Source organism: Paramormyrops kingsleyae, chromosome 21 (assembly GCF_048594095.1).
Source record: "Paramormyrops kingsleyae isolate MSU_618 chromosome 21, PKINGS_0.4, whole genome shotgun sequence".
NCBI lineage: Eukaryota > Metazoa > Chordata > Actinopteri > Osteoglossiformes > Mormyridae > Paramormyrops > Paramormyrops kingsleyae.
Window position 1 is genome coordinate 4,097,838 of NC_132817.1, and position 20,272 is coordinate 4,118,109.

Consider the following 20,272-nt stretch of genomic DNA (forward strand, 5'->3'; position numbering starts at 1 on the left):
TTCCTCCCCATTAGCCCCCAGTAACCTACCCCGTCATCATTACCGGCTAGGTTGCCCATGGCAACAGAAGCTGAGTTCCAGCTACGGCCAGAGTCGTTGCTGTTCACATCAGGCTGGATATTGACCTCTGATAGTCGTGTCAGTCAAGCCCCAGTTTATCCATTTTAAAAAGTGCAGCTCTGCAGTTAGGAGCCAGAGGAACGTTCCACAGATGCTGAGGTGTTCCCACCAGCAAACGTTTTGTCCAGCAGATGGCTGGTTTGAAACTGGCTACCAGTTGGGGGGGGGTCACCAAGAGGTGGCCGTCACTGTCCCTCGATGGCCCCTCATCTGATCGGGTATCATGTGGTGTCGCCCCTCCCCCCCAGGAGCTTCCCCTTGGCTCTGAGGCATCTGTCCCCATGGAGAATCTCATCCACGGTGCTGTTTGGAGATGTCAGATATCAGCCATGTTTTTCTTTTTGACTGTTCATCTTTCTGTTATTTTTTGAATATTCAGTTCACCACAAAGGAGGCTGAATTTCTTGGATTGTTTTGGGGGGACTTTAAATTTTGCTTTGACATATTTGACTCTTTTTTTTTTCAGCAGATTTGAAACTGATGGCTCAGTTTTTACTGTCTGCTTCAATCCTCCCTTTTCTAGCCGAAACGGTTGTGAAATCACCAAATGAGCATTTTGGCTCCCGTTTGTATGTTACTGCTGTCTGTGACACCATAAAAAGACCCTGGAATGTGAGAAACATCAAAGCCAGCCTGCCCTTGGATCCAGGAGAAGCTGGGAGTTCTGGGAATCTGCTGTGACGTCAATCCGGCCCAGAGCTGGGACAGCCAGGGGAAAACCAGCCTTTCCTGGTTATTAGTCTTGAATTGCCTGTCTCTGCCGCCTCCTGTTCTGTCTGTAGTTTGGGAGCATTGCAGGCATCGGCACGGTAAGAGGATGTCAGTGCGTGAGCCTGAGACCGATCACATGATCAAGAGGCTCGTTGTATAGTGGGAATTTTTGTCATAGATGATTTTGGATTGAGTGGCTCAGCAGGTAATTCTGAGGCCCCATAATGATTTTCCTTTCCTCCCTGTATTGAGAGTGCAGGTGAATCGGCGGCTCTAGATCTTCCTTATTGTGACGTGTGTTCTCTTCTGTACGCTTCCGGTGAGTCGTGGTGGATCACCGCAGCCTTAATCGGATCAACCATCACTAAATCCAGACGGATGTTTGTGCCTCAGCTAACGCAGTTATCTCACCCTCCCATCGGCAAAATCAGCGGTATGTTTTGACTGAAGCTCCTCTGCAATGCTGGGCTCTGTGACGGGGGTGGGGGAGCAGTTGAATAAGCTTGTTTCCCCCCCCCCCCCCCCCCGCCCCCCACAGTCCCATCCTTTCACAGCTTGCCGTGACTCACCGAAGGCTGCCGCCCACAGCCGAATCAGCACACGACTCCCATCACGCCGCCGAAACCTCGGTGTGTCTGACTAATCGGAGCGATGGTTCGCGAGGTCACCTGGATCCGCAGGAGCAGGTCGCAGCAGATAACAGCATCTCTGCTCTCCGTCTGAGCAGGTGCGATGAACTGAAGTGTCATAGGATCCCTCCACAATGGCAGCTCAGCTCCAGGCCGATGTACGGCGCCTGGCTTATTCACGTTCACAGGGACAGGCTCTTCCCGCTCTGCCGTCTCGGTGTCGGAAGTCCGCTGTGACTCGCAGAAGCGACACCTTTCAGCAAAGTGGCTGATTGAGAGATGAGTGTTTCTTGCCCTGCTTAGTAGGGGCTTGGTGCTAAAAAAGCCTGTGGTTTCCTCCCCACCCTCACCTACAGGCTACAGCCCCCAGTAACTAAACACAAACACAATCCCCTCTGGGACCCCACCATCTTGCTTTTACTCTTCCTTTAAGGAAAACCTTTGATCTGTGCCCCCCACAGTATTGTGACTGTTTGTGGCCAACAGGGGGCTCCCAAACCTCAGGGGCCAACATAAATGTTGTGCTGTATGAGATCTCCGCAAACGCTCTTCTATTCCCGCTCTCAGATACTTCCAAAGGAGTAGGAGTGTCTTTCCATATTGTTTTCAGCATGGTGGGGTGTGTGGTCATTATGAAACAGACCGTATGAATCTGATTCCCTCCAATCGTACCACTGATCCTTCCTGCCCCCCCAGTGAGATCGTGTGCCTGCTGTGGGTGTTTTCATAGGACCTTGTGTCTGGTTGGACATGATGCCATGCGAGAGCGGAACGCTCCCGTCTTATACTCTACCTGCAGCTGCAGCAGTGCTGCTCACATGCAAGCCGACGTGCCGCGCACACGTATCCCGTGGTGCTGCAAAAGGACGTCACGGTTACCTTACATGCTTCTTTGATCGTGCTCTTTATAAAACTCCACAAGCACACAGGATTCTGGGTAATTGGTCATAGTCACCAACTCACCATGCATGCAAATGGTATAGCTGCAGCTGAACCTACCTATTTGAAAACAGACGTTTGCATGGTGCCTGGAACAGATTCTAACTAGTCACGTTATTCATGGTTGTGTTGTGTGATGAGGCCTCGTCCATGGTCTGTTATTTATGTGGCGTTACCCTGGGAAAATGGCTGATAGTCATGGGCGCCCCCCCCCATTGACTGGCCCAGTCAAAGCTGCTCTTTCCTCTAACCAACATTCCTGACGAGTCGGCCCAGATCAGATTTTAGATTACGCTCAACTGTATCGTCACGCAAAATTCAGTTTGGCATCTAATCTGCAAGTGCAACATAGTGCAGTAGTGCTAGAAACAGATGTACAATATATTGCGGTCTGATAAATTGTTAGTGATAAATAAACAGTTAGAGATTAATAAATAGTGTTAGTGATAAGTAGATGGCAGCTGGTTAACACTTTCATGCCTGTGGGAATTGCCTTATGCATACATCTGTGTCCTTTTTGCATCATCGTGAGCTGAGGTCCCAGGAAGGCTGTTGCTGGGCAACACCAGGGTGCCCCAGGGGGTGTAACACACTGGGTGGGTGAGGCAGCCAGGTCCCGAGAAGATTCCATGGTGAAGCTATGGAGTGGGTCACCCCTGGGGGGGGCCCGGTGAGGTCATGGCTTCTGCCCCAGACCCTGGGCAATTTCTGCTCCATCTCGCTCAGTGCAGAAGTCAGGCAAACGTGAATGCTGTTGTCATAAGTCCCGTGGAGAGGACGGAGAGCTATGCTGTGACGTCAGCAGAACCAAGCCCACAGAACCGGGCCAGGTAAACCGACCGGCGTCAGCCCGATGAGTTTGGTGGAGGTACACTGGCGGGTGCCTAGCAACAGTGCGTTTAAGAGCGTGCACTGGGGACGTTAATGCGGTCTGGGGCCCGGCACTGCATGACAGACTCATTATTTACTAACTGAGGCAACAGCTCTAGATGCAGTAAACAGTATAAACACCTTTCCAGAGCAAATGCCTTCTCAACGCGCGGGACACCCTGAGTCTGCCCAGCTGACCCTATTCATCTGTGACAGCACGGTCGGGCTCAGCTGAGGCCTCCTCAGACTGGTGGTCAGCAGAAAGCTAGAGCAGAGCTGCTTCTCGGCCTGACACCAGCACAAGCTGCTCTGCTGGAAACCGCAGCTTTAGGAGCCTAAAAACAAGTCCCCGTGCTCCAGAAATGCACCCTGTTTTTTCTGTTTAAATCACCTCCCCTGATGCTTTGGCCCGTGGGGGCATTTGACAGGTCCCCCCCACCACGGCACTGAGCAGCAGCCCCAGTTACTCACATCCCGCTGAGATCAGCCATTGACTTCCTTGCCCTTAGCATGCTGCTTGCCGCCCCCCCCCATCCCTGCCCCCACCAGGGAGAGAACTGTGGGGGCCCTGCAAGGTGCTTCAGTTTATCATTGTTGGTCAAAGCGGCATCAACAGTGCTACCCGAAAAAGGCGAAACGCAGTAACTATGTTGACACTTAAACTGAGAAGAAGGGCTTCAAAGCCTTTCCGATCGTTCACCCTCACGGTCAGTAGGAGAATGATGGTGCTGTCTTCAAACCTGAGGATGGTTGAACTAAGGTAATGTGTCACAAGCCTAAGAGCCCCGATTTTGCTTATAACTCCGTTCTAGTGAAATATGCAGTTACTGTGTTTTTCCTTTCTACGGCAGAATAGGTGTTGGTGTTTTCATTAACACTCAGATATGGGCGTCCAATCAGAACGCAGCGTGGCGCGAGGCGGCACACGGTCTCGTGCAGGCACATGACACATGGAGGCTCCACTGCAGCTTGAAGGGCCCCCGATTACAAGCTCGCCCTGCCCTTGTCAGCAGTACTTTCTGTTTCTCTTGAATAAAGATGAGAGGTGGTGGGCCGAATGGAGCAGGGGGGGCATAACAGAGTTTTTTTTTTTTTTTTTTTTAAGGAGAACAGAACGGAGCTTTGGGCTTGGGAAAGGCAGGCTCTGAGTGGCTGATAACGCTGAATAGACGCAGTGTGCTCTGAGTCTCTCAGCCCCCTCTGTGGGCAGCCGCGGGATTTCCCCGTGGGCCGGCAAACGGGCCGTCTGTTTCCACTGCCAGTGAAACCCTACACAGAGGCATTGTTCCCTCATAAAAGATTAATGCCAAGTGCAAAGAGCGAGCCGATGGTGGCCGGGGGCAAGCAGGTCCCAGGCGAAGGACCACAATGAAGCGTGCTGGGAAAAAGCAGGGGGTAGGCCAGTTAACCCACTGATAGAGGATACACTGGTTACCATGCCCATAGAGGGTAGAATGGTTACCGTGGCGATAGAGGATAGGCTGGTTACCATGCTGATGAAGGGTAGGTCGGTTGCCATGCCAATAGAAGGTAGAGCGGTTACTGGGCCGATAGAGAGTGCACCGCTTACCATGCTGATAGAGGGTTGACCAGTTACCGTGCCAAAAGCAGAATCCTGCAGAACCTGCTGGAAGCTGAGCAGTCCCCCATCGCGATGCCACCACTCGGGAGAACCCCTGTGAGAGTGCGGAGGATGGAGCGAGAGCAGCAAGATGCACCTTCTGCTATGACTGGACCAAAAATGGAACATGAACCAGAATTTTTCAGTTTGGGATAAACTATCTGTTCACTGGGGTATTATCTGATGTAATCTGTGGAAATACCCAGATCATGCTGGTTTGGGTCGGAAGCTGCCCCCCCTCCATTTTTGGGGGGGCGCACAGGCCACAAGCTGATGGGATGGAGAGTCACGCATCACCTCCATGAGGCGGGACTGACTCCTCAAAGAGTCTCTGCGGTGGAAATATTCCATAAAATGCTGACCCAGAAAAATAACTGCACCCCCCCCCACCACCCCCACAGGATCGCGCGCAGGAGCTGAGGAGCGGAATGCTTTCGAGCGGGATCCAGGACAGGCGAATGCGAAGCAGATGTTTTCCGGAGTGCATAGCTGAGGTAGACCGCAGCTTTCATCGCACGCTTAGTGTTCAGGAGGATGATGAGGAAAGTGGGGAAGAAAATCTCCTCTCGCTCCCCGTGGGGCTCATTAGTGTGGTCGGCTAACTTCAGGCTCTCCAGGTGGTAGCCTGACCACCGCCCCCTACTGGATTAATCAATATGGTGAAATGCTGGTGTTGGGGAAACTGTGATTGGCTAATGACACAGATAGGCTTAGAGCCAAGGGGCCTCAGTCATTGTGTGGTGGCCACCGCGATGCCTGATTAACAGCCGTATGATGCCTTAACGTCTCCTCAGATGGTCTCCTCATCGGCCCCCCTACCTGCTGTTTCTTCTCCTGAAGATCATCTTGTGGATTGTCCTAAGTGACATGGTACCCTGTGCTTCTGAAGTACTTCAGAAGCTTTTTAAAAAGCCCATATTCTGCTGGACGTTTCCTTCCTACACATCAGTATTTGATGGATTTGATTCACCTTCCTGGAGTCACCATGGTGAGAATCTGATACATTTTTAGGACAAAGCTGTACTGGAAGGGTGGGGGTGCACCAGGGTACACCAGATGGCATGTTCCTGGGCTTCCTGTCTGAGTATCTGCTCCGCGACCCCCTCCTGTGCACCCCCTATCCCCACCCCCCACAAAACGGGTCTGCTCTACACCCCACAGAACAACACAATATTTCTGTCTTACAGACTGCATCATGCTAACAGAAACGTCCTAAAAAAGGGCCGTCTTCTCCGTAAACAGCGATGTGATACGACACCCACGGTGAGGAGCCGGAGAGGGGTGCTCCTTACGGAATCGGCGCACGCATTGAAGCTCAAGGAAGAAATTTCCAGATCTGCTGTAGTGCGTTATACGTATGTGTGCTCAGCACGCCGGCCTCGGGTGGAGATGAAAGGGAATGGAGGCGTCAGCCGGAGATCAGAGAGCTCTGGCTCAGCAGAGCACGCCCTGCCACACCTTACGTACTGACAGAGCACCCCCAGCACCCCCCCAGCACCGGGAAGGAGTGGGGCCCGCGTGTCTGGAGTGATCCTTATCAAGCAATACGCTGAGGACTGGGGCAGGGGGAAGAGAGAGAGGGGAAATGGGGTGGAATGGGAGGGAGAAAGGGGAAGAGAGGGAGGGATGGAGAGAGAGAGAATGTAGGAGGGGGGGAAGAGGAAAAGGGGGGAGAAAGGGGGGGAGAGAGAGTGAGTGAGTGAGGACAAGCGATTGGCCACGCAGGATGGAGCGTGATGCCTTCAAAGTGACACTCTGGCCTTTCAAAGCTGAGGCAGAATGAGCCAGAGATGCCTTCACCTTTCGGTGTGCATTTGTGTAGCAATGGGGGTAAAACACAGTGTGTCCTTAGTCTGTATCTGACAGAAAGATCACTGCCTGCTGAAAAACCCCCAGAGACACTTAAAAAGGTCCCAAAGAGAGTGGCGTGATCTTATGTGTAATATGACGCGTATGGATGTCTGTATCAACTGTATGCCTGTGTTTGCTGGCATTTCACGGCTTCTTTTGGGCTGGAGGGGAAGATAATTCAGGGATTCAGGAGTTGGGGGGGGGGGGGGGGGCGCTGAGAAGACCTAAGCAGTGATCATCCTGAGGCAGACTGCAGGTTATACTCACTCTGTCTGTCTGCAGTGTGGATAGCATGGGATGACATTAGCCAGTGCAAGGTTGCAGGGATAGCAGTGGTTAATAGTGGTTACCATGGGATAGCAGTAGCTAATAGTGATTAGCAGTGGTTAATGGAGGTTAACATGGGATAGCAGTAGCTAATAGTGCTTAGCAGTGGTTAATGGAGGTTAACGTGGGATATTGGTAGCTAATGGTGATTAGTGGTTAATGGAGGTTAACATGGGATAGCAGTAGCTAATGCTGATTAGCAGTGGTTAATGGAGGTTAACATGGGATAGCAGTAGCTAATGGTGATTGGCAGTGGTTAATGGAGGTTAACATGGGATAGCAGTAGCTAATGGTGATTGGCAGTGGTTAATGGAGGTTAACATGGGATAGCAGTAGCTAATGCTGATTAGCAGTGGTTAATGGAGGTTAACATGGGATAGCAGTAGCTAATGGTGATTGGCAGTGGTTAATGGAGGTTAACATGGGATAGCAGTAGCTAATGGTGATTGGCAGTGGTTAATGGAGGTTAACATGGGATAGCAGTAGCTAATGCTGATTAGCAGTGGTTAATGGAGGTTAACATGGGATAGCAGTAGCTAATGGTGATTGGCAGTGGTTAATGGAGGTTAACATGGGATAGCAGTAGCTAATGCTGATTAGCAGTGGTTAATGGAGGTTAACATGGGATAGCAGTAGCTAATGGTGATTGGCAGTGGTTAATGGAGGTTAACATGGGATAGCAGTAGCTAATGGTGATTGGCAGTGGTTAATGGAGGTTAACATGGGATAGCAGTAGCTAATGGTGATTGGCAGTGGTTAATGGAGGTTAACATGGGATAGCAGTAGCTAATGGTGATTGGCAGTGGTTAATGGAGGTTAACATGGGATAGCAGTAGCTAATGGTGATTGGCAGTGGTTAATGGAGGTTAACATGGGATAGCAGTAGCTAATGGTGATTGGCAGTGGTTAATGGAGGTTAACATGGGATAGCAGTAGCTAATGGTGATTGGCAGTCGATATCACTGACAGATGGTGGTCAGCAGGGGATAGCAGTGTCTAATGGTAATGAGAAAGTAATTGATGTTACCAGAGGATAGTAGTGGATAGTGGCAGTTGAAAACATCAGTGAGCCAGGATAGATTTAGAGGTAAGAGGCTTAGGCTGCCCCCCCAGGCGCCTTTCTGCCCCCACCCTGTCCGTCTGTGTCACTCATTCCGTTTCACCAATTGGCTCCGGGGGCCAGCTGTGACGGCATTAGGGAATCGCAGCCCGTATAGAGCTGAGCCGCGGAATTGCCCCCCCCCCCAGCTCCTGGTAAAGCAGGACAACAAGGGCGCCGTGTCTCATCCCTTCCCTGATGGAGAGCGGCTCCGCCCTGCGGAATCCCCTCAAGGTGATCAAAGGGAACCCCCCACGCCCCCCCCCCCCCGGCCTTTCATTTAGCACCTTGGAAACAAAACAGCTTGTGTGAGTGACGCGGACGCCTGGCACTCCGGCTCCCGTCCGCAGGACAGGCAGGACCCCCCCGGCACGTCCCACCGGAGAAATGGGGGTCTGGTGGGGGGAGGAAGGGAGGGGAAGGAGGAAGAAAAGACTGAAAGGAGGATTAAAGGAGTGGAGGACATTAAGGGGAGGAACTGGCAAAAAAACTGATGGCAGAGACAGCTCCCCCCCACCTCAAAAGAAATGTACAGATGAGGGACAACCCCCCCCCCCCCCTCGTGCCCCATCTGAGTGAATGCTGGCTGCAAGGTCCTCCCTCCTCCATAGGTCCCCAGAGCACATGAATGTAACTGCAACCCCCCCCCCCCCCAAATGTTTTCATCCCTGGCAGTTCCTCTTCCCGGCTGGCCCACTCAGAGAATTAATTAACGCTTCTTGCCTTTTAATGGCGTGCAAGTCAACCTCCATCATGACTGTGAAGCTCTTCAAGGCCAGCGGGGTCTCTGCTGAATTCCCCTCAGTAGGAATGGCCACCAGGAGGCAGTGTTGTGCTCAGACCTGTAGATAGACTTGAACCCGAAGCCCTGGGGCTAGCAGCAGAGAGCATAGCTTGTTGAGCCACTAAGCAGGAACAGCGCAGTCATTTTACACAAAATCATTAGAGTGGGGTTTATGGTTTAATGAAATCATCCTGGGCAGTTCGTCTGAGAAGATCTAAGAGACTGAATTTTTATATTTTCCATCCCTTACTGGAGATTTTAGTGCCCTCTGTCTTTAAGCAAAGCGATGTCAATAACAAAAACAGTTTAGTCAAAATACTGCAGGGTTTAAATGGTGCAGTTATTTTTGGATGCTGCTGGGATTGGCATCTGCATTAAACAGTATAAACAGTTTTGAAAGAATTTATACATAGTGTTATTCCTTGACTACTTAAAATAATTTGAGTGTCAGGTTTCTGCCCAGAATACCACAGGAGATGCTAGCTAATAAAAGCACTGCAGCGCAGAGGCTCACCTGAAGAGGGAGCAGATCAGAGCAAGGTCAGAAGGACTAGGTGAGACTGATGACCCTCGAACCTGTTTTTCTGCTGTTCCAAGGGTAGTGGGCGAATTCTTAAAATGCAGCAAAGAGGCACTGATGCATGAAGGCGGTCCTTTCCTAGCAGATGCAGCGATGAGAGATGCGCTGATTTATCCTGACAGCAGATCCTGTGTGCCAGCTGTTCACTCTGCCTTAGAGTCACAGCGCGGCTCATAGGAACGGGGACAGCAGTGACAGCACATTCCGGGCCCGAATCTAATCGAGGCAGGCGGCTGGGACTGACACCTCTTATCTGTGCCCCGCCAGGTCCCCAGGGGCCGCTGAACACCCACTCAGAATTGCCAGGCTTTTACTGACCCCGCAGCCCAACACTGCCGGCGGCTTTGGCTGAGCATTTTATTCTCGCGGAGGCTGGAAAAAGAAACACAAAAAAAATCACTAAGTCACTCACTCGGGTGGCAGCTGAGCCTCCGACGCTGGCGTCCCTCGCGCAGAGGATGCGGAGAAAATGCGTCTCTGTATTCGTCACAAACTGTGGAGACGGTTCGGCCGCTCGCGGGCTAAGCGCTCACACACATTCGAATCTCTGCTGCCTGTCTGTCGTCTCTCCCATTTTCATCACTGACTTTTTATGGGGAAAAACAGTACATCTATTCAGAAGTATGTAGTTATGTAAAGGGAACATCAACCTCACCTCTGCAGAAAAAGAACTCATTGGAAAAATAATTCGATTTAGACACAGAAAATGGTGGTTAATACAGCTGAAGGCTTCTAGTCGTCTTCCTCCAGAATCATCGCACTCTGCTGTCTTATCATAATAAGTAAAGCCTGAGGAGTTGCGCTTTTGGGTTGTTTTCGCACTTTGAGGGCATCTGATGTCCCTAGAGAGGCCCTGCTTCTGTGGGGTGACCACAGCTACTCCAGTAAATGAAAATATTGAGTAAGATATGCAGTAATAATATTAATCCAGTGTATTTTCCGCGAATCTCACCAGTAAAAGCGGGAGGACGATGGGACAGTAATGTCTTTGTCGGACAGGATTGTCCGTTATTTTTATAGCACAGCTGATTACATCTCTGCTTTATTGCTGCTTTAATGAATCGTTAACCTCAGGATCACCTCTGCGGAACGGAGCAGTGCGCAAATACTGAGCAGTGCATGCGAGTCTCACACGGGCACACGCACGCTGACGGTGTCGAAGCTAACAAAAGCGTAGGATGTCAGGTAGACTTTAGGCTTTCCTGGTCATGGCTGCCGTCAGGGGCCAAAGATGCCGGGTTTCCTCCTGCGTTTTGTAGGGTCAGTCCGTGACTGGCCTAGCACTCCGATTTGGATTCCTGAGCCCAGCCAATCAGCTATCGGTAAGGTAGCGTCGCGGCGCAAAGGCCTCATAGATACTGGTGATTTCACAAGGGAGGCAGGGTTAGCCGACCTTTTCCTGCAAATATAATCTCCATGTAGATGACCGAGTTTTTCGGGAAGTGCTGCACTTTCCCTGTAATATGAGATTCATAATTCTCCTCAGATTACTAGTCTTTGAATAGGTTACCAAGTAGCACACCTAACCTAACCCTTTAAGTCACAGGTAAGAGCCATATGCACAGCCTTGGTGACTGATGGCGTGGTGGTCTTGTATAATGCTAGCCAGCTCAAAAAATATTACAACCATCGTAAGAAAACATCACTTTCATTGCTGTTTATTTGTTTAGAAAATTAAAATGATGAAAACAATTCTCATTGAAATAATAAATGCCGTGTTTCGGACATAAATACAAAATGTTTACAATACTGAACCATCACCTCGTATTACAGGAAGGCCAAGGTAACCGAAAGGAGGAGGAAAATTAAACGTACCAGTAAAAACATTCATTAAGAAGACACCACCTGATAGAGAGAGAGCAAGAAGGCCGGGGAGATGAGATTCTCCTGTCACAGCTAACAAGGGAGTGCAGAGCTTGGGGAGAGGATCAGGATTCTGCAGGAACCTCACACAAGGGTAGCGCGGGGTTTCCCGAAATTCCTCCACAGCCCACACAGTCCTGTCCCTCTGGGAAATGGAGCAGATGCCTACAGTGATTGTCACGGGTTCGGTCACGCAAATGGGTGTTGTTGTTGTTGTTGTGTGTTTTTTTTTTTTTTTTTTTTGTCAGGACCACCTTGGTCAGTCAAAGGCACCATGCAATACGATTGACAGGGAGATTAATCCCTATTGGTAAACTGCTCAATTACAAGTACTGAGGCAACGGAAAACAAAACAAAAAAATTAAGACGACTTCAAATGTGCTTGTTAACTGATGATTAAGTAAGTCAAAAGGAAGGCTGTACTATTGTCCTCACTGCCAGCGCTGCGTGGGTCTTGTTCGTTTCCTGACGGGCACCTGCGGCAGACGCCTAAGCCAGCGAGTGCCTGTGGTTCTTGCGGCTCTCGCCCTCCTTGAGGAAGGTCCAGATGAGCGTGTTGACGATGTCGGGCTGGTCCTGCTGCAGCCAGTGGCTGGCCCCGGAGATGATGTTAAGGCGGAAGTGACCCCGGATGTAGAGGCGGCACTGCTCTGCCATGTCCTGCTCCAGGAAGGCGTCCCGCTCTCCCCAGAGCAGCAGAACGGGACACCGGACGTCCCTCCGCCTCAGGGCCGGCGAGCTGGAAGGAAACAACACACATCTACAGCGCGCCTGGGGGATCCCCATCTGTACCAGTGATGTCATAGCTTCCATTTTTTTTATCTAGTTTCTATTTTTTTATTTTCAATTTTCATTTGAAATCCAGTTTTAGTTTTAGTTGGTGTCCAGCGTGGCTTTATTCATTTTTATTTGAAAGATATATTTCTATTTCATTTTATGTCATTTAGTTTCACTTTTTGTAATTTTATTTCTAGGGATAGACTGAAAATTCAATTAGCCCGATCATTAGGCCAGTGGAGCTGCTTCCCTCTGTCACAGGGAGCATGTTAGCAGACGGCCAGTGGAGTTTCCTTCCATCTTTTTTGTTTGCTTTATCATGAAGTGCCTGCAGAGGCCCGCAGCTTGCAATACTGCAGCGGAACACTAGAGGGCAGTCAGAATGCATGTCGCCAGCAGAGGGTGCAATAGGAATAGAAAGTGATACATGCCAAATAAAGGGGTGAGTAATGGCCTCCCCCGCCTCTCTCACCTGAACATGTTCCTGTAATAGTTGAGGGGACCTGTGAGGGCCCCAGGCTGGGAAAAGTAGTACAGGTACGCTTCCACATCCTCATTGGTCAGCCCGCTGCCCTTCCGGCCAATCCCAGTCCTGCTGCTGGTGAACAGGCTTTTCAGAGCCTATAGGAGGAGACACAGTCAGTGGGGGGGGGGGGTCACGCCTGTGAATCCCCGCCGTGTTCCCCATTCCTCTCGTCTGAATTATCTAGGCCGCTGGCCGGCCATACACGTGTGTCACGTCACCGTCGTCACGGTGACTGCTGGCACGGTCTCCGTGATGATTCTGGGGCCTGGGTGAGAGAGACTGGACGAGGCCTTTAAAACCAGCCTTGGACCTGGACCCTGCATGCTTGCCCCCTCCCCATTCTGGGACCGAGAGCCGGAGCTGAGTGCCTGAGGGGCTAAGCTCCCCCCGGCGAGGATTCCCGAAGCAAACGCACAGGGGCCTCCATTCAGGCTGTTAGCATGTAGCATTAACGATGCTTCCCAACCACGTTACCCGCGCTCTGCAAAAACGTGTCGTCACAAACCTCCGACTTTAATTATAACGTTGCCCTTGAAATAGCTACCTTTGCTTATGTGCTTCTGGGGGTCAGGAACGAGTGAAAAAACATGTGGAACAAATAAGTGAAAGACAGGTACCATGTCTGTGCATTGTTTAGTAAAAGGTGGTCTTTGTTTTATTTTAAATCCGGGCCTGGATCTCCTGGTCTGTTTCCATGGAAACCTCTATGGGCACGCCACACACCGCTCACCTTGAAGTCGTGCATGGAGAAGACCAGCTCGGGAAGGCGGGGCAACTGGAAGAAGAACATGTAGCTGGACTTGACCAACTGGCTGAGGTGTCGGGGGGTGTAATCTGAAATGACAGACCGGTCTAAGTGGGGCGGCGGGGGACTCGGAGGGAGGGGACTCAGAGAACATTTCTGTAATGCCTCTTGGCCCCTGCAGAGTTAATGATTGCCCACTGTGGACTTTGCTTTCAGCTCACATCCAACTGGCACATTTTTGTGTATAGATATTGTCACTTAACAGAAATCCACATGTACTCGATGACATCAGTGAAACTATCCCTTTGGTCATATAACCCCCCCCCCCAGCCGTGACGAGACCACTGCCATTATTTACGGTAAAATGAAGGGGATCGAAACATCAAGAATTGGTTTTTGGAGGGAAATATTTGGTAGACTCAGGAACTGAACGTCCTTGTTTTATAGCTTGTGGTCAGCATCAACATTTATCAGGGTTCGTCTTAAAAATGAAGACATTTTGAGTAATCGCTTGCATGAGCAGCTGCAATTGTATAGGTTGAAGCGCGTGAAAACATACCTGCAAACACAGAGGGGTGGGGGCAGTTCAGGACGATGAGCTTGGTCACCATCTCGGGGTAGTGGATGGCGAACAGCCAGGCCACGAAGCCACCCAGGTCGTGGCCCACAAGGAAGCATCTGTTATAGCCTAGTCGCAGCCAAACAAGGGTGTGTGTCAGGGCAGAGAGGGACGACAAGATGGACCATAAAAGCTGAGGGTGACCTCTGTTCTGGAAGGTGGCCCAGACTGAGAAGCAGCTGAACTGTGAGAGGTACTCTAGACCTATCAGAGCATGTTTCTGATGGCCCCCAGAGATGTGGAGGCAGGTGTGGAGATGGGGGTGAGCTATACAGGTGTAGAGGTGCTGGCACCCACCCAGACACTCCATCACGTCCTTGATGTCGGTCAGCAGGTAGTCCATGCGGTAGCTGTCGGTGGATGTGGGCTGGTCTGACTCGCCGTAGCCTCTCATGTCTACGGCCACCACCCGGAATTCACTCTTGAACTCCCTGAGCTGGTGACGCCATGAGAACCTGCGGGAAGCAGACCGTGCGGAGCGGAAGCAACGGACATCTTTGCGTGCCCATCTAGGTAAGAGCCAGCTAGTCAAGTGGCAAAACCGCTACACCAGCATGGCATAGAAACAACTGTGAAAAAACAGTTCGCGTCGACTACTTGGGAAAGCACACTAAAATTATGTCATAGTGAAGTATTTTTCTATCCTGCGTTTGTTGAATCCTAATAGTTCAACAATTAATCTTCCAGATCACTGTTACCAATAATTTTTCACATGCAGTTGTCATTGTTTGGGCTGAAATCTCCTCCTACAGGTAAACCTGGTCTGACCTTTGTTCAGTGGCTGCAAATGTCCTCTCAGACTTTCTCCTTAACGATTTAAGGGATCAGGAGATGCCGCAGTGTAAGTAATGACTCGGCATGAAAGTGACGCTTGAAAGCACAAGTGACACAAAGCACAAACATAGAGACAGTTCTCCAGGACTTTGGCTTGAAGAACTCAAGTTTCTTAAGAACTTCTTGTGATTAAATGGAAGCAAAAATGTCAGGGAATCCAAAACTGGAGGATTAAAAAAAAAAAACCTCAATCACTAGTAGCATAATTTGCATAAATTCATGTTAAGAAACTGCACTATTCTGCATGAGTTTGTTTGTTTGTTTGTTGAGTCTCATTATATCAGAGAGGCACCCTGATCCAGCCCCTTCTCCGTCTTCCTTGGGTGCCCTTAGTACTACCAGGTTAATATAGTGAAGCACAGAATAAACAATAAGGACGTGGAGAACTGCAAAGATCGTTTTGATGACGTTGCGGTTGCCATGGAGACAAGAACTGTGACCGTGGTGACCTTTGCAGTAGGGACACGGTGAGCATCGTCCTTGTGGATAAAAGAGGAGGACACATGTCGAGCTTCTGCAGAGTGAGAGTCCTGACTGCATGTGTACCCCTACAGACTTCCTCTCGGATATTCCTTCATGCAGATCTCTACATACATGCGCACTAGCCAGGATCGCAGAATGCAGGGAACTGGCGTCACCATCTATGGACCAGAGAACAACGGGCAAAAAGTGGAAACCGTAGGATCAGGGAGATGAATGAGGTGAAATCTGCTAATCACTATGGGCATAGCGGACTAAGGGGTCAGGCCGTCTCTAATCCCACATGCCCTCCAGCTCTCAGGCACTTCCTGTTTGCTTAATCGTCTTCGTCCTGCCACTTATTCTGATTCTGTCCATTTCGTAGAAAACGTTTAATTAATAATGAGCCACGTAAAGAACGATTATCTTAATATGGCTACTGGGATCCATTCTTTCTAGAGAGTACACAAATACAACGGTTAATTCTACACAAGATGACTGGCTGTTACATATCCAGGCAGTATATCAATACCAGTTAAATTATATTAGTACCAATACCTAGATCAGCTTAGGGTTACTCTAGAAAGTAAACATACAAAACTGGGATCTCTGATGGAATCTGAGCTAATTATTTCAGTCAGATGTCAGCTCTGGATTTTAAAATTGTCATTAAAATAAACGTCAGATTCAAATGAACAATTAATTAGACTCTGTTGGTATTCTGTTAAAGACATTTTGTGAGACAAAGGTTTCTAGCGAAACAGAATACATCCAGGGATAGTATGTCAGTGAAGTGTTATTTGCACAAAATCAGCTCCTAAAAAAAACAACAACAACAAACATAAACTCGGACTAACCCTAACCCACTTTGGGGTTGTGTTTCTGGAACACAGCCCTGGTTTCTGTCACATCGTTCAAAATCTGATACTAAGACCAAGATGGGACTTATAAATCCTGCATAAAAACTCATAGATACAGTTACATTGCATTTGGCTTCATTTCTCCAAAACTGAAAGATGTTCTGGGCTTCTATAGTAAGGGCATAAGTATTGTTGATCTTGTTCTTATTACACTGAAGCAGGGGCACCGCTAGAGGGTTCGCGCGCCGTGAAAGCATATCATTTTAGGTCTCCAAACCAATACAATTATGTACCCATTTTTAGGGGCCGTAGAATCTCTCCCCCCTTTACAGCGCCTCTGTTTTGTATCTGTGCCTGTCTAATGTCTTACCAGAACTCGGGGAAACCGTGGAGAAACAGGATGAGAGGTTTTCCCCGCTCTCCTGCGGCTACGTAGTGGAATCTCAGGCCAGATTCCTGGGATTGAGGAAAACAACAACATGCTTCTCAATACGCTGCCATTATGTGTAAAACAAAAACTTTGGGTTTTTCTCCACACCGAAGTCTGTACCGGATCGGCCATCGCCGCGTTGAAGGTCACGCCGTGCGCCTCCGCGCCGCCTTATATTGTTATGAAGCATGAAAACGTGCAACCTGCTATTTATTCATTTTAAACATGTCTCGGTTAAAGCTGGGGATTTCCGTTCCGCTAGTTAAGCAGTCAAAGCTAATTGCTGCTCCAGTCGGCGAATATCTAATTACTGGTATCAAGGCACCACATCAGGCGAGATGAACAAAATACGGGTTAATGCTGCGTATTATATAGGGGCCCAAATTTAATGCAAAATATATATTTTTAAATATTTAATACCAATCATAATACATCGACAATAAAATGCACTACTGCTTTGCATTTTTTGCGTATGTGCACAGATGTAAAGGCAGTGAAATCGATGCTCGAACAGCTGACCGAGATGAAGACTACGGGAGCTGCGACTCCCATAACAGCAGAGAGCAAAGACTGCATGGAGCCGATATAAGGGGACCGGCTCAGAACTGGGGGTCTGCGGGGAGGAACGGAAAAGCTTTTCTTAAACGGCTCCGGGACGTCTGGGGGGTGGGGGTGAGGAGCTGTCCTCAGCACCGGCTGGATAATCAATACACGAAATAGGGAGGGAGGGGGGCGGGGGGCAGGCTGGCACCGCGTTGTATAACTTAGACGCTTTGGAAATAAGGTGACTGCGTTACAAAGGGGCCGCTAGATCGGAGGGCCGCCCCCGTCTCGTCCTCCGACGGCTCTACCGAGATCGCGGGGGAGGGACACGCCAAGCATAAATGCGCATCTAAACGGGCAAAAGGAGCGCCTTACCTTTATTTTGACATAACAGTGGGTTCCCAAGGACGTGTCGTTGAGGCAGGCAGGCGCAGTCTCCCGGATTTTCCAATGAAACGCCCGAGACGGCCTCGCGATCGCGCTCCAGCAAAGTTTAAGCAGCACACAGCAGGTGCACAGCGCACAATAGCCGTAGATCAGGGACCAGAAGCCGATGCCTTTGATTTTGCCCGTTAACGTGAACGTAAACATGAGCAAGCCGCGGAGCAGCCTCGCCATCTTCACGTTACAGTGTGCAAAACAGCGCGCGTCACGTCGTCGGACGGTTTTCGCTCCGTTAACCGGTTAACGGCGTCTGAAAGTGCATGACGGAGGCAGCGCCGTCCCCTCATAACAGCCCGATGACACCCCAGCGCCGACCGAGACCCCCGCAACATGAACTCGAGTACAGCCGCAGACGAGTCAGACGTCAGGATTCACGCCTGCGTGTGTGTATGGGGGGTGGGGTGGGATTGCGATTGCAGGTTCATGAAATTAAGCCCTTAAGATAAGGCAGTTAACCAGTATTTATGATAACCTCGAATACAGGCGGTGTTACTCAGTAACATACGCAAGTCTCAGGAAAAATATATTAATACTACTACCCCTATAACTAGTACTACTAATAATTAATTTAATAGAAACATTTCGTTTCGCTTTAATCCCGTTTATGCGTCAGAAATCCATCCATTCATCCTTTCAGTCGTTTAGGCCTATCTTTGAAAATCAGAAGCAATAAATGATTTAAGATTGCAAGAAAATTGTTTAAAACTGTTATATTTTTAAGCTATGGGAAGGCGTTCTGTACAGTGTCTTGTGTAAGGGAAAGAGCAAAACCTTTGCCCCGGCTGAATGATGAATTCACATTATGGATTTCCGTAACATCTCGGAGAAACAGAAGTACGTTCTGAAGCACTTGCAGTGATTCATTTGTTTTTGTTGCTCGAGGCTTCTCTTACCGTCGGGACGTCGCTAATAGGAAAAGTGGTTATTGGAAATAGATTTACGTATAGCGCATCAATCATCCTTACCCCACATGTCAACACATATTCCTACAAACAAATCCATCTTTGTCTGTTGTGATCCAAAGCTGCAAATCTAGAACTCAGCATGATTCTGGGTCCAAAGGTTTGTGGTGCAGAATGGTCACCTGTCTGAACTTCATACTGCAAAATGTCTGAAGTCCTAGAGAGCACATAGTATGATGTCAAGTCAGAAAATGAGGGGCTGTGTGTTGGGCTGGGAGCAGACTGGGTGTGGAAGATGAATCTTTGGGGAATGACTAACGTCGGGCATAGAAATAGGCCACCTAGAGTAGTGGTCGCTGCTGTGGTAGCAGTCGCCCTTTCTTGGGTAATGCTGTGGGACTTCGGAGAGGCTCTGGGGACTCTACTGAAGGGTTTGCCTTGGAAAAGTCTCTTTTGCCAAATCTTCCAAGGAATTGTGGAAGTGTTGTGGGAGTGTTGGATGGGTAACCTGGAGTCATGAGTCAGGTTTCCCATCCAAGTCTAACATCCTGTACTGATAGTGGCACTCAAACCCATGATGTATAGGGCTGGCGGGCACTGCCACTGGCTGACCGCTTAACCCGAGAGAGTCGGGTTCGACAGTCAGTCTGTGATCCACGCCTGACATATTAAAGCATGAATACATTTACCGCAGCAGCGAGGCCGGTCTTATCTCCATTCCCGTGATGGCTTTGCACCTTCACCGAGGATCAGATGTCCCAGAGTGTGGGGACAGTTGTGTTGGCCGTATCCAGCGCAACATCACGTGAAGAATGTAGAGAGAATATTATGTGACCTTGCAGGTTATGTACTGGGCAGCATTTGAGGTGGGGGTCCAGCCCACTCCACTAAAAGCCTGGCCAGATGTGGACTACGAGCTGTCGCCAATTTTCACATATAAAAATACATTTAATGTAAAGCCCTACTCACTACTCACCTACTCACTACTCACCTATTCACTTGGTTGCATGGTTACCTGTCCAGGATGGAAGATGAACTTTTCCAAGTTATATACATTTATTTCATTCCAAAAACCAATTCTTTCAACCAAATTATTTTCAGCCCCATTTCTGGAATGCACCCAAAGTTTGAGAGGTGTGCAAATGTCAGTGTTTGGGTCTTATTGGCCAGTACGCGCACATGATCTCTCCTGGCTAGTTTGGGGAATTACTCCAAATTATATATCATATAAATGAAGAATAGTGGTTTGTGTGGGGATGTGAATAGCATCGCGTCATTTCAATAATACGATTTTAACACAAGGGGGCGCGGAAGGGTTAGGATTTCTCAGTCGTCGTACTGCTTGTATGAAGTGGCTGAATTTTCCATCCATCTTCTGAAACTGCTTATCCTATTTAGGGTCGTAGGGGGTCCGGAGCCTATAGGCGCAAGGCGGGGAACAACCCAGGATGGGGCGCCGACCCATCACAGGGCACACTCACACACCATTCACACACGTGGGCAATTTGGTAACTGCAATTAACCTCAGCATGATTTTGGACTGTGGGGGGAAACCAGAGTACCTGGAGGAAACCCCACGACAGCAGGGGGGAGAACATGCAAACTCCACACCCATGGAGCCATGGCGGAGACTTGAACCCGGGTCCAAGAGGGGTGAGGCGACGGTGCTAACCAATGCATGTGCCGCCCGTGGCTGGTTTTTATTTTATGACCAGTGAAGAAGCCGTATTAACTTACGA

The 20,272-nt window shown here is 49.5% G+C and overlaps 1 protein-coding gene and 1 long non-coding RNA gene across 3 annotated transcripts; one reads left to right on the plus strand and one right to left on the minus strand.

The window, feature by feature from the left end:
- Positions 1-11,173: 11,173 nt before the first annotated feature.
- On the minus strand, positions 11,174-18,039 carry ephx4 (epoxide hydrolase 4). The gene is made up of 7 exons (XM_023816621.2): positions 17,563-18,039; positions 16,585-16,670; positions 14,359-14,516; positions 14,002-14,130; positions 13,428-13,531; positions 12,644-12,792; positions 11,174-12,133 (listed from the first exon to the last, which is right to left on the minus strand). The coding sequence occupies exons 1-7, from the start codon at positions 17,803-17,805 to the stop codon at positions 11,884-11,886; spliced, it is 1,119 nt and encodes a 372-aa protein (XP_023672389.1). The 5' UTR covers positions 17,806-18,039; the 3' UTR covers positions 11,174-11,883.
- LOC111846457 (uncharacterized) lies at positions 14,451-16,128 on the plus strand. Of its 2 annotated transcripts, XR_011984585.1 has the most exons (4): positions 14,451-14,574; positions 14,814-14,902; positions 15,229-15,362; positions 15,450-16,128. It is a non-coding gene; the product is annotated as an uncharacterized lncRNA (long non-coding RNA). The 2 variants fall into 2 exon arrangements; XR_011984584.1 differs by having other exon boundaries at positions 14,510-14,902.
- Positions 18,040-20,272: the final 2,233 nt, after the last annotated feature.